This window comes from Nyctereutes procyonoides, unplaced genomic scaffold (assembly GCF_905146905.1).
Source record: "Nyctereutes procyonoides isolate TBG_1078 unplaced genomic scaffold, NYPRO_anot_genome, whole genome shotgun sequence".
In the NCBI taxonomy this organism is placed as follows: Eukaryota; Metazoa; Chordata; class Mammalia; order Carnivora; family Canidae; genus Nyctereutes; species Nyctereutes procyonoides.
In genome coordinates this window covers 5,901,088-5,915,231 of record NW_026575048.1, presented here as the reverse complement: position 1 = coordinate 5,915,231, position 14,144 = coordinate 5,901,088, and the positions used below count along the sequence as shown (strand labels likewise).

At 36.8% G+C, this 14,144-nt stretch overlaps 1 protein-coding gene across 11 annotated transcripts in view; it reads left to right on the top strand.

Annotated features, from left to right (window-relative positions):
* KIDINS220 (kinase D interacting substrate 220) overlaps window positions 1-14,144 on the top strand; it is a 93,920-nt gene that overhangs the window by 26,584 nt on the left and 53,192 nt on the right. For all 11 annotated transcript variants that reach the window (XM_055327061.1, XM_055327064.1, XM_055327063.1 and 8 more), the window contains exons 11-20: window positions 59-157; window positions 2,199-2,376; window positions 5,243-5,407; window positions 6,578-6,757; window positions 7,786-7,951; window positions 9,751-9,902; window positions 10,089-10,378; window positions 11,122-11,262; window positions 11,979-12,222; window positions 12,400-12,488. In XM_055327061.1, the coding sequence (XP_055183036.1) occupies window positions 59-157; window positions 2,199-2,376; window positions 5,243-5,407; window positions 6,578-6,757; window positions 7,786-7,951; window positions 9,751-9,902; window positions 10,089-10,378; window positions 11,122-11,262; window positions 11,979-12,222; window positions 12,400-12,488 (1,704 nt within the window). The remainder of the gene's footprint in view (window positions 1-58; window positions 158-2,198; window positions 2,377-5,242; window positions 5,408-6,577; window positions 6,758-7,785; window positions 7,952-9,750; window positions 9,903-10,088; window positions 10,379-11,121; window positions 11,263-11,978; window positions 12,223-12,399; window positions 12,489-14,144) is intronic.

Below are 14,144 nucleotides of genomic sequence, written 5' to 3'. Positions count from 1 at the left end.
TTTAAACATTTAGGAGTAAAGCTATTAATCTGGCAAACCTTCTTATCTGCCCCCACAGGATGGTGAAACACCACTTATAAAGGCTACCAAGATGAGAAATATTGAAGTAGTAGAGCTGCTGCTAGATAAAGGAGCTAAAGTGTCTGCTGTAGATAAGGTAAAACATCTGTGCAGAGAGAAAACTCTTTGGAAGGCTCTTGGTAGACTGACCTATATATTTGTTGGACTTAAGGGGGTCTGGTTTTATTTTGTGGAGGGAGAGTTTACTTGCGGGGCTGTGTGTGTGGCATTTTGGTGCTATGATATCTTCTTGGCTGTTCTGATAGCTGATTCTGTTCTGATTATAGAGGCTGTGTTAGATTTCCCTTCTGTTGCTCATACCAGTTATGGGGAGCTGCCATTGATCACCATTTAAAGAGGATGTCATCAGATGTAGCGCTTGTTGCAAACAAGGGGAAAGAACCCAAGGGGCTGGAAAAGACAGATTCAGAGCAGACTAGTGTTAATGTCCACTAACAGCAGATACAGTGTTCTGTTGTGTCCTCACCATGATCCTTCTAGAGAAATGTTCATATTTTCCGTGGTAAATTTAACTCTGAATTGCTTAATACTTCATACAGAATTGATTCCTAGTTTGATTTTGTTTTCATTTTAAATGGAATTCTTTCTTTACTTCAATTGATTTCCTCCCATAAAAGGAGTGAATTGATTTATATATGAAATAAGAAATATAAATGTTTCCATTTAAACGTATGGTATGATTTGGGCTCTCCTAATCTGTAATAAAGTTTATCTTTTTATTATTTATGAGGCAATTACACAAAAAACACAGAATCAATATGTATTTGCTTTTTTATTTTAGCAAGAAACAACATTGTTTAAGAAAACAAAACCAAAATCTTCCCTATTATTACCATGTTTATATAATTTCTTATAAAAAAAGGGAAACTTTGATATTGAAAACTAGGAATGGCATAAAGTTAAGAGATTTTTCAGTTGAATACATTTAGCTTTATAGAAAAGTTTCCATATTTCCTGGCAAGAAAGATGAAAACTGAGGTCAGAACTTTATTTTTCTTATGGCACATGTCACATTCTCATTTGTTTTATAATTGCCTATTTATCTAATTTCTTCCTGTTATATTGTAAGCTGTTAAGGTCAGGGACTGTTTGTCTTCCATATTTATATCCTCTAGGGTACCGAGCACAGTGCCTTATATAGAGTCAGCTCAATACATAGTTATTGTGTAATGTATTTAGAATGTGGAAAGAGAACCTAGAAAAGGAAGAAGTATACCCAAAGCAGAAGAGGAAAGTCAAAATCGAGATAAGGTTGTGCCATCAAAGCTATACGGAGAATATACTGTGGGTCATTTTCATTTAGTGTTCTAGAGAGATCAGGGTCGATGAGCACTGAGAACTTAAGTTGTTAACTTTTTGGGTCATTGTCTTCAAGAGAAATGTTTGTAAAGTAAAAAGTGGGAGAACACAGTGCAGACCTAAGGTCTTTTTTTTTTTTTTTTTGCCTGTTTGTACATGTTTTCATTAGTATTGGATATGATTGCTAATGTGATTGGGGATTTTAATAAGGGAAGAAGGTAGCTTAATGTAGGAAGAATTGACAGGTGAGGAGGGAAGAAGAGGTTGTACTGGCAAAAGATGGATAGATGTGATCTGAAGGACACTAAGGGAGAGAAGTATAGAATGAAGTTTAAGGGTTGGTTGGCAAAGGGCATGGAGTAGATGAGATTACTCCTGTTAGATGGGATATTAGTGTGGATTATGAAGCTTTCTAGACAAACGCAGAGGAAAATTGTACAGTAGAATTTAAATTAGTTGAGAAAAATGGAGGACATTGTGAACAATAAATATTTGGATGATGGATAGAGGTAGGTCCATGGCCCGGCAGGTGCTGTAAGGAGAAAGCCTGTTGCTTCTCCTTCCAGTGAGTTGAGGGGAGGGGAGAAGAATGACCTTCATTTTAGAGGGCTGTGGGAGAAATAATACCGAAGAAAAGCTAGGAAAGGAACTTTTAAAAAAAATTACAGTGAAGAAAGAGATAAAAATTCAGATTTTATTCACCCTATATGAATAATATGAAAAGTTTAGATGTTTCATTATTTTACAGAAGATGAAAATTGTTACTTTGTAAATACTATATGTAAAGTATATGAAAGTTCAAATACCCTATTTTCCAGAAAGGAGACACTCCTTTGCATATTGCTATTCGTGGGAGGAGTCGGAAACTGGCAGAACTTCTTCTAAGAAATCCCAAAGATGGAAGGTTACTTTATAGGCCCAACAAAGCAGGCGAGACTCCTTACAACATTGACTGTAGCCATCAAAAAAGTATTTTAACTCAAATATTTGGAGCCAGTAAGTATTGGGTTTTATTCCTGACTGCTTTTAAAAGATAAGCGTTACATGAAAAATTAAGAGACCAATTGCAGTTTTGCACTTATCATTTAACTGGAGATTATGGAAGTTGAGAAAGTTATTACTTTGCTGTGGAAAAATACTCCTTCCTGTCTAGAGCTCTTCTGCATTGTCCTGTAGCAATTATGTGAAGTACATTTACATTCAGAATTATCCATCAACTTTAAAGACCTCTAAAAATCTAGTCTGCTTTTCTAAAAATCTTTTCCCTCTTATTCTCCCAGGTATATTTTGCTTTTATCAAAACATGCTCCATTTTCTCTGTGGCCTGAGTCCTTTGAGAACTCAGTTCTCCATATTTGCTTGTTATGCCTGCCACAGGTCTGCCCTCTGTCCATGGAGGTTTCTTGTCCAAATCTTCTCTCTCCAAGGCTGCTGTCAGTTGTTCCCTTCTCGGTGAATTTTAACTGATCTGCCTAAACTGGACAAAATTTTTGCCTTGTTTGAATACTTAAGCAAGCACTTGTGTTTATATTTCTTTTTTTAATACTTGTTATACATGGCCTTTTATTTCTTTTAGAATTTTCTCCCTTCAGATTCCAAGTTCTTCACAACAGGGACTATTTCTTCTTTGTGTCCTCTGTAACATATAGCATAATTCTTTGAATATTGTACTCAAATAGTTTTTGTTTGAGAAGAATGTATATGAGTATGTAATCATATGTGGTGTTTTGAAATATGGAACACCTTTTTACTCAAATTACAAAAGAGGTAGAATGCCACGACCTCTCAGTTGAGTTTCTTACTTACAGATTGTTTTTAAGTATGCTTCTATTGTATTATGAGTTCTTATAGTTTAAAATAATTTTTCTGATTGTGATTATACTATACATTCTTACATTTCAAAACTGAAGACACAAATATAGTAGAAAGTGCAAATTTCCCATCGTCTCCTATCTCTTAATTCATAGCTGTTTGAATGACCCTGTAGGATTTTCTGTACATTTCTAAAAATGTTTTTAAATTAATTAATAATTAATTTGTTAAAAATTTAACAATTAATAATAGGGTAATCCCATATTATAAATTTTTTTTTCTTTTTAAGATTTTATTTGTTTATTTGGCAGAGAGAACAAACAGGGGGAGCAAGCAGGGAGAGGGAGAGGGAGAAGCAGATTCCCTCCAGGGCAGGGAGCTCAATGTGGGGCTTGACCTCGGGACCCAAGGATCACAACGCAAGCCAAAGGCTGACACCCAACCCACTGAGCCACCCAGGCGCCCCCCCCCCCTATTATAAAAGTATTTAATAGCGAACTATGTTTAAAAGCTAGTGGTACAGTAAACATCTTTGTAATTGTATTCATTAACTATTGCTTTTAGGATTATTTCTTAGAATAAATGCCCAGAAGTAGAATAGGCAAGTCAGAGATGCTCACAGTTTTGGGAGACTTTCCATACAACTATAACAATTTCTTCTGTCTTGGACGATGTACTATAGTGTAGCTCCCCTAACCTTGTGAATACTAGAGAGCTCTAGCCTCCTTAATCTTTGCTAATCAGATCAATACGAGAAAAAAAATCTCACGTAATTTGCATTATGATGTTACTAGATTGTAATCTTTTCATATGTTCACAGGATATTTTTATTATTGCCATTTTCCTGTTTGTATCCTTTGCCTATTTTCTCTTGAGTTTTTGGTATTTTTTAAAAGTTGATTTTAAGTGTCTGTATGTTATGGATGTAGGTCCTGGGTCCATCCTATATGTTGCACCTCCCTCCCAGCTGCTGCTTTGTTTATGGTGATGGGTTTTTTATTCCCCATCTAAAAGTTAGGCAGTTTTGCAGTTTATTTGTTGGTCCTTTCCTGCAGTTCTGGCTTTAATATTATATTGAGAAAGAAAGGCCTTTTCTATCTGAGATTAAAAAATATTTTCCCTTATATTTTCTTCTAGTATTTTTATGATTTTTTACATTATTTTTTTAATGTTTCTGAAACTTTTTTTTTAAGGTATAAGATGTATAGAGTTTTCATTTCGTTTTTTTTTTTTTTTTAGATGAGTGGTTAGCTCCTTCCAGAATCACTTACTAATTCCTCCCTTGCCCACTGGTTTGAAATGCCACTTATGCTAATATCTTGTGCTGGTTGTATGATGTTTTAATTATTGTAATTTTATAGTATATTTTGGTTTTCCTCCAAAGACAACTAGTCTTTCTCTGGTAATCTTTTAAAATTTTTTCTTAGCTATTCTTATGTGTTCTTCTGCTTTTCAGTTTTTCAAAAATTCCCGTGGATTTTGATTGGAGTTGTCTTAAAGTGTAATTTAATTTGTTGAGAATTGCTTTCTTTCTTTTTTTTTTTTTTGAGAATTGCTTTCTTGAAGTCATTGAACCTTTCTGCCTGGAGCCATATAATGTCTCTTTTTCTTTGATTACTGTATTTAATTTTCAGTAACATTTAATAGCTTTCTTTATATAGGTATTACACATTAAATTTATTCCTATGTACTAGTTTGTATATTAATTATATTTTATTGATTCTACAATGTACATTATTTCACGTTTTAACATCTCTGAAATTGGAACGTGTCTTTTAATTGATGGGTAAGAGAGCTTTATGTCACAATTTGGCAACATATTTTTTTCTTTCTTAGTTATACATAATAGTGTTTCTTACAATAAGTAGGTATCTTAAGTTCAGTGAAATATGGTGTTCAAGAATCTTTTAATCTATTTTTACACAGTTCTAACCATTTAACATAAAGGTTTTTTTCTAATTAAATAAACAATTGATAATTGAGAATTGATGTTCTTTCTAGTGGTAATGTCTCTTTTTAATGTAAGGATATGGTGTGTTTATAATTATAGGACACTTGTCTCCCACTGAAACAGACGGTGACATGCTTGGTTATGATTTGTATAGCAGTGCCCTGGCAGACATTCTCAGCGAGCCTACCATGCAGCCGCCCATTTGTGTGGGGCTGTATGCACAGTGGGGGAGTGGGAAATCCTTCTTACTCAAGAAACTAGAAGGTAAAGGGCATGTGTGTAAAAAGTCTGTATGAATAACGAGGCTCCTCTGGTGTTTTTTTTCTGAAGTAATGCAAAATTGATTTTCATGTATGGGTATGTGTGTTGCACGGTTTACTAACTGAATGTGTTACTCCTTCCACAATAATTTGAGTTCTCTTCCTAAAACAAAGATTCAGTTGTATTGTAACATTCCTAAGACACCTTGGTAGCAGATGGGCTCCACACCCAACATAGACTTGAACCCAAGATCAAGAGTTACACATGTTCCACTAACTGAGTCAGCCAGGTGCTCCTGTACATGCTGTTTATAATCGTCATATCGAGCCCTTCCTAAACTTGTCACTTTGCATGGCATACCTACCAGCGCTGCCTCACGTGTATGCCTTGTGCTGCACTCCCAGAGGGCTGTTGGTTCTTGCAAGAACACACTAGATACTTTTCCTGGGTTGCTACCTTTGTTAGGAACTTTCTAGATGGCTCCTCCCACCACTCCTTTGATTGGCAAAATCTTACTCCTTCAAGGATAGGTTTCTTCAATGATAGGTATTGCCTGTAAAATTTTTATCAAGTTTTGTAGAAAAGATGACTTGTTCAGGGCTCGTTTGGGCTCCTCATACAACATAGCTTTAAGAGCAGTGATTCTCAAATGTGATTGGAGGAAAAAGGGGTGAGGAGGGGTGCCACAGAGGAGGAGTGGTGGTCTGTAGTATGAAGACATAGAGCAAAGTAATATTTTCCCATTTTGTATGTGGAAAAATACCTTGTTGCTTATATAATATAAACCACAAAAAAAAAAAAATCTTGACAAATGGGAATATATGAAAAAGGATTTGTGCATCCTCAGTATGAAGCAAGAAAGTGGGTGAAACAAGGGTAGGTATACCCCTGGGGAATGAGGTTTGGATGTTTCTCTAAAGAGAAAATTGGATGACATGGTTAAGTAGCAACATTCTATTTAGGGACTTAGTGCCCAATAAACGTTTATATTGAAAATTTTTAATTGAGTTAGAAGTTGTATTTCTTAAAAACTTGAGAGAAAAAACCAAAACTACACCTGAAACTAGTATTACAGTACATTAACTAACTGGAATTTAAATAAACACTCGGAGGGCAGGGAAAAGAAGTTGTATTTTTTAAAATAAGATTAAAGTTTTCCTGTTTCTCTTTCAGATGAAATGAAGACTTTTGCAGGACAACAGATTGAACCTCTTTTTCAGTTTTCCTGGCTTATAGTATTTCTGACCTTGCTACTTTGTGGAGGGCTTGGTTTGTTGTTTGCTTTTACAGTGGACCTGAATCTTGGAATAGCAGTATCATTGAGCTTCTTGGCTCTCTTATATATATTTTTTAGTAAGTTTTTGCTTTTTATTTTTTTCAAAAAATAGAGACAATGTTAAGACTCTTTGTTTTATTTAAAATATTATCTTAATATTTTATATTTATGTATCTATATTTGTAAAATATAAAACATCTGTATCTCTCCTGAGGTTGATTTTCTTAAGTAATTAGTGATTTTCATAATTAATTAAGGTTTTTCATATCTTTTTGCTATTTTATAAGTTGTCCTAAAGAGACATTGTCTACAATCTGGTTGTAGTAGCTTTAAACACTGATGTATTGCTCTTTAATACTGAAGGAGAACTCTGATTTATTATACTGACTTTTTTATATGTTAATGATTTATTATTTTTAAGTCTTTTTAAAAAATAAGTCTTTAGAGCCATCAGTGGCATTCTCTTGGGCATTTTGATCATTCCTATCATCTTTATTTCATCTGAAAGCAAAGTAAAAAAATCCATTACAGTCCTGTTCTTAGGGGATAGCATTAGTCGTAGCAAAGGAAATAGATTCACTATCGGAGGAACTGGTCAAACTTCCATAGGTGCAAAAAAGTGATGGAACCCCAAATCATTTACATTTGAGTCTGAACTAAGTGATATGCTTCTGTTTAAGGCTTTATATTTCTTTCTTTTTTTTATAATTTTATTTATTTATTCATAGACACAGAGAGAGAGAGAGAGGCAGACACCGGCAGAGGGAGAAGCAGGCTCCATGCAGGGAGTCTGATGTGGGACTCGATCCCAGGTCTCCAGGATCATACCCCAGGCTGTAGGCAGTGCCAAACCGCTGCGCCACCAGGGCTGCCCAGGCTTTATCTTTCTGATTATGTTTGTTACATTATATTTTAGTTAGTTTACTTTCTGTTTTCCATATACCTTTTCTGTGTCGGTTAATTAGTTGAGTTCTTTGAGAAGTAGTTAGGGACCAGGGAAAGTCATGTAAACCTATCTTTCCTTACTTGATATTTGACAATGTGAGAAAAGAGGCTACTTGAGTAATGATTGCTTTGAGTAATTTTTTTAAACTGTGCATTTCAGTTGTCATTTACTTTGGTGGACGAAGGGAAGGAGAGAGTTGGAATTGGGCTTGGGTCCTCAGCACTAGATTGGCAAGACATATTGGATATTTGGAACTTCTCCTCAAATTGATGTTTGTGAATCCACCTGAACTGCCAGAGCAAACCACTAAAGCTTTACCTGTGAGGTGAGTTGGTCCCTTATGACAGAAGTAGTTTTTAATAAGGTGAAGCAAAAATAAACTTATAAGGTATCATTTCTCAGTATACGTTCCAAAAAAACATTGATTTCTGGAACTTTATATATGAGAACTAAAACAATGTGTCCTGGTAAAATAGGTTTGAGAAACACTTCATATTGTATCTTCTTCTTCCTCTTGTACATAAAAAGATCAGAGACACCTGTGGTTAACTTTGATTTACCAAATTTGATCTGAGTATAAATTTCCTGCTCCTCCCCCTGCCCCACTCATGACATCTTTTCTATCCTATGGGAACACTTTGAAGAGAGCACAGGACCTAGGATGCAGTCCTGGCATCCCCTTGCATTAGTGTGTTACCTTGGCAAATGAGCATGCTCTCTGAGCCACTCTTTCCTCGCTTGTGGAAATAAAATGACTTGCCTCTCTAAAATTGGTATTAATGTCATATAGGAAATGTAGGAGAAAACAGTTCAGAAAAGGTGAAAAACATGTATGTCAAGAAAAAAGGAAAGGTAGAGGACCCCAGAGGAATGTCAAGTGAAAAACCAAAAAAGGTAGAGAATTGAAAGCAAAAGGAATACAATAGAAATGAGCAGAATAGTTAAATGTGTACTAAATGATTAAGAATCATAAAATTATAAGATGTGAAACTTAAAATGAAAATAAATAGGCTAAACCAGATGAAACAGCAAAACTATGAATATAAGAGATAAAGATAAAAACTTGTGTAATTAGCATATATGATTAAGCATTAGGAGAAGGATTTACAAATGAAAAGGTTAGAAAACAGAGAGAGTAGAATAAAATAATTGGAGATATTTTTACAGAAAATATATTTTAAATTAATAAGATGGTATTTTAAAAAACAATTAAAATAACATAAGCCAAAGCCAAGATCACACAAGAAAGTATTGTGTGATCCTAGGTTGTATTTTGAAAGCAGCTCTTATCTTTTGGATTGAGATGAGCATTTAGTTTAGGGATTGAAGGGGAGAAAGGAGCAAATGTAGAAATCCTATCCACTCAGAGGATCATACAAATTATTCAGTTAGCTCAAAGAACAACAGTGAAAATCTTTGACACCTCATTTTTAAATCCTTGGTAAATGTGTAAGCTATAAATCAAACATTCTAAAAACTTGAATTTTGCAGTGGCCTTAAATTCTTTTTTTTTTTTTTTTTTTTTTTTAAGATTTACTCATAGAGATGTAGAGAGAGAAGGCAGAGACACAGGCAGAGGGAGAAGCAGGCTCCATGCAGAGAGCCTGACGTGGGACTCGATCCTGGGACTCCAGGATCATGCCCTGGGCTGCAGGCGGCGCTAACCCGCTGCACCACCGGGGCTGCCCGTGGCCTTAAATTCTTAATGACTGGAGTAGTCTGTCAGCCTTCTGGTCTCTCTGTTGCTGCCTCACACACGTTCTCTGTGCGCCCCATTCAGGCTCTGCACCTGCGGCTGTGCTGGGGTCCCAGGCCCTGTGCTAGGGGTTCTGAGGCCTGGTCTGAGCTCTGCTGCCACTTGTTACCCCGCTATCCTTAGAATTAATTAACTTCATGCAGCTCTGCTGCCTTTCTTTTGGTTATTGCCTTTTTCTAAGACAAATATGTACAATATTAGAAGTAAAAGGAACCCAATGACAAGTTCTTTTCCCTCCTTGGAACTGTAATGACAATGTTTTAAAAGAGACATTAAGAAAATGTAGGGTAGGTGATACAGAGATGACAGTATGTGGAAATTTCTTTCTTTAGATAGCTGAGTAATGTTTCATTCCCCTTTCCCCCTAGGTTTTTGTTTACAGATTACAACAGGCTGTCCAGTGTTGGTGGAGAAACATCGATGGCTGAAATGATTGCGACTCTCTCGGATGCTTGTGAGAGAGAATTTGGCTTTTTGGCAACCAGGCTCTTTCGTGTATTTAAGACTGAAGATACTCAAGGTAGGAGTTCCTTCCTCCTCCTTCTTTGTTTGTGCATGTAGGGGATGAGGATGGGATGAATGTTCAGTGCATTTCTGTGAAAACACAAATCAAACATCAGAAATTCATATGCTATGACTGTCATGGTTAGGGTCTTCTAGATACTTGGGCTGTAAATAATTGGTAAAACCATTTGTTGTCTTACAGGCAAAAAGAAATGGAAAAAAACGTGTTGCCTGCCATCTTTTGTCATCTTCCTTTTTATCTTTGGCTGCATTATTGCGGGAATTACCCTCCTGGCTATCTTTAGAGTTGACCCAAAACATCTGACAGTGAATGCTGTCCTCATATCAATTGCGTCAATAGTGGGATTAGCCTTTGTGCTGAACTGTCGTACGTGGTGGCAGGTACTAGACTCTCTCTTGAATTCTCAAAGGAAACGCCTCCATAATGCTGCTTCCAAACTGCACAAACTGAAAAGTGAAGGATTCATGAAGGTAAGTACTCATTGACCATTAGAAAGTAATTGTAATATGAGTATGCTACCATGACCCTGATATGGGACATTAGGGCGTGGACTCTCAAAATGTTGCAGTGTTTTTTAGTTTTATTCCAGATTTGCCCTGGGGAAATGTACATGTGAAGTGGGAAAAATTAAAAACAGGTTTTTATCAAATAGACTTTTATAAGGTACTCCTAGCAGTTAGCAGATGGCTCCACAGGTCACTACCTACCTAATAGTAAATGGTTTCCTGCCTAATGATATGGGCTCCTCTAGAAACTGATAGAGGAAGCAGATTAAACCACCAAAACATGTACAATAGGACCATACTTTAGAATCAAAAGGGACTTCATTACAATATCTGGGGCCCCTTTCTTTGATCAAGGTCACATGCTATCAGGAACCAACTGTAGTGTGGTGTTTAGATCATTTGAATTTGCATTCAATTCCTAGTCTTTTGCCTTTCAGAGCATTTGATCTTGGCAAATAAGTCAGTTAGCCCAGTTTGTCCTTTTAAAATGGATATGTAGCTACCTTATTTTAAGGGTAAAATGCTCTGATTTATATAAAGTCACTTTATAAATTGTGAAGCAGTCACTGCAGTTTTAAGTGGAACCACAACTGGCAGTGAGACTTAGGATTTCTTTTCTTCCTATTAGATGAGTTTCTGTCAGGCTTTTAAAGAAATGTACTTAAATTTCATATATCTTCAGTGCTTCTGTCCTTTTTTTTGTGTAGGTTCTTAAGTGTGAAGTGGAATTGATGGCCAGGATGGCAAAAACCATTGACAGCTTCACTCAGAATCAGACAAGGCTGGTGGTTATCATTGATGGATTAGATGCCTGCGAGCAGGACAAAGTACTGCAGATGCTGGACACTGTAGGTCTTAGCCCTGTTGAAACTTATATTGTCACATGTGGAAGCTGAGAGGAATGACTTCATGAATTTCTCGAATGGAATTTGAATAGTACTTTTTCTTTTGTAAAACCAACCTTTTTTTTTTTTTTTTTTAGTGCAGAAGCATAGCAAGAGTAAATGTCTCCTCACAGACAGATTCAAACAATTTTAGCTCAATGGCTATGAGAAAATGAGAGAGTAGCTCTGAAGACCATAGTGTGACTCCAGCTCTCCTTTGCATGTAGTTGTGGTTAGAGTCAGAGGCAACAGTAGGGAACTTGCAAAATCTGTAGTTTTTGTTAAAGTAGGGATACGTCAGTGGCTCTCTGTAAGGTATGTTACAGCAATAGTGTGTAGCTGTGGGTAGAGACCAGTCTGTCCAGCACCTCATGTAGGTTCACAAATATTTCTGTGTATCGATCTTTCCTTTTATGTAGACCATAAATATCTAAAATAGGATAGACCTAATTGTTTTCTTTGGAGGTTTTATCACTGTCAGGTGGTGAAAAATTGTCAGATGGTGAAAAACCAGATTGAAGCTTTAATGAAATTTGTTTTCATGTGAAATAATATTTCGGAAAAAAAAACAGTTTTGAAAAAATATAGTCACCAAAGGGTAATACAGATTTGGAAGAGACTTATTGTTACTTTGGATATTTTTAAATTTATAACATAAATACACATTTCTTCTACCACAGGTCCGAGTTCTGTTTTCAAAAGGCCCATTCATTGCCATTTTTGCAAGTGATCCACATATTATTATAAAGGCAATTAACCAGAACCTCAACAGCGTGCTTCGTGACTCAAATATAAATGGACATGACTATATGCGCAATATAGTTCATTTACCTGTTTTCCTTAATAGTCGTGGACTAAGCAATGCAAGAAAATTTCTTGTGACTTCAACAACAAATGGGGACATTCCCTGCACAGATACTACAGGTAAAGATCCAGTCCTCAGCTGCTTCAGGTTTGAAGTAGTCCGTGTATTTTATGGTGGCTTACCTTTTACCTTGAAAAATACTATTGATGTTTCTCTTAAATATCATGTACAACGAAAAAAAATCGTGTACAACGGAATTTTAATGCAAATGGTGATCTCTCTACAAATTCATTAAGGGATACAGGAAGATGCTGACAGAAGAGTTTCACAGAACAGCCTTGGAGAGATGACTAAGCTTGGTAGCAAGACAGCCCTTAATAGACGGGTAAGATGCCACCTTGTCTTGAGCCACGTGTTTGTACTGCTGTTGTTTGAATAAAGTAAAGGTGATACTACTGTAAATATTGAATTAAGTTCATCAAATAAATTTTATTATTGAATTTCCTTTTGGTTTCAGGTGGCTTTTTAGGAAATTTGTGAGCCTAGAGCTTGTAGGAGCTGGGGTTTGTGTGGTAGTGCCCATCCTGTCCTAACCTGTTCCCAGGTGCCCGTCCTCAGACCAGCTGAATGAGAATCTCTGGGACTGAGATTTTAAAGCTCTCCAGATGATATCATCCAGGGTTGAGAACCCCTGTATTCATTCTAGGCCAGGTTGTACCCGTTCTGGATGCCTGTTGCCACCAGAGCTGCATAGGACAACAAGGCTTATAAGAGAAGAGCTTCATGCTCTTCCTGCTGGCCTTCCTCCTGCCCTGATGACTGTGAGGTGTGGCCTTTTCTTTTACACCCACATAGTGATGTTGTGTCCTACCCAGCCACCTTGGGTTTCTCTTGGAATGCTTGTGCTTTCCCTGTCTTACCCTATTCCTAGAACTCTCTTTTGTGTAGATTGAGGGAGTATTACAAGACAGGAAGATGTCCACTTGCAGGGAAGTTACAGTGATTGGGCTGGCAGTAGCACTGTTTTCTTTTTCCTCATTTGCTACCATTAAATTTGGGACATTTTATATAAAAAATGTGTCTTCAATGACATTGTGATTTTATGTTTCTATCCTATACGAGTATGAGTGCAAAATTAATGTACGATATTTGGTAGTACTAAATTAAGAAGAGGGTATAATTTCACATTTTGAATTTGTCTTCTGGGAGTCTGGCCATTTGGGCTCCCTGTGGTTGCATATACCATGACTTCAGATGACAAGTCACCTTTGTTGTGCCTGGTTCTTCCTGCCATTACAAGGGATTCTCTACCCTACTCTGACCACTAGAGTGCCTTTATTTCTCATGCAGATGTGGGAGTAGTTGTCACACATTTTAAAATAACCTAAACATCAAAATGCTGAAATCTTAAAACTAGACAAGAAGTTATTTGCTTTATTATTTAGGGCTCTTATAAAAATGGAACTCCTGGGATCCCTGGGTGGCGCAGCGGTTTGGCGCCTGCCTTTGGCCCAGGGCGCGATCCTGGAGACCCGGGATCGAATCCCACGTCGGGCTCCCGGTGCATGGAGCCTGCTTCTTCCTCTGCCTATGTCTCTGCCTGTCTCTCTTTCTCTCTCTGTGACTATCATAAATAAATAAAACTTTAAAAAAATTTTTAAAAAAATGGAACTCCTGGCAGCCTGAGTGGCTCAGCGGTTTAGTGCCTACCTTCGGCCCAGGGTATAATCCTGGGGTCCCGGGATTGAGTCCCACATCCGGCTCCCTGCATGGAGCCTGCTTCTCCCTCTGCCTGTGTCTCTGCCTCTCTCTCTGTGTGTCTCTTATGAATAAATAAAATCTTAAAAAAAAAAATGGAACTCCTATAAGAGTTTGACTTGAGTTCTCTTTGCATAATTCTGCCTATTTATAATCTTCAAGGCATTTAGCTTTCTCTAACTATACAGCTATAAATCAGAATACACCTGAAGCTAAACTACACCATTTGATGCAGTTGCTGCTAATATTACTGTATAGCTGCTCTATAAGGATCCTGCCTCGG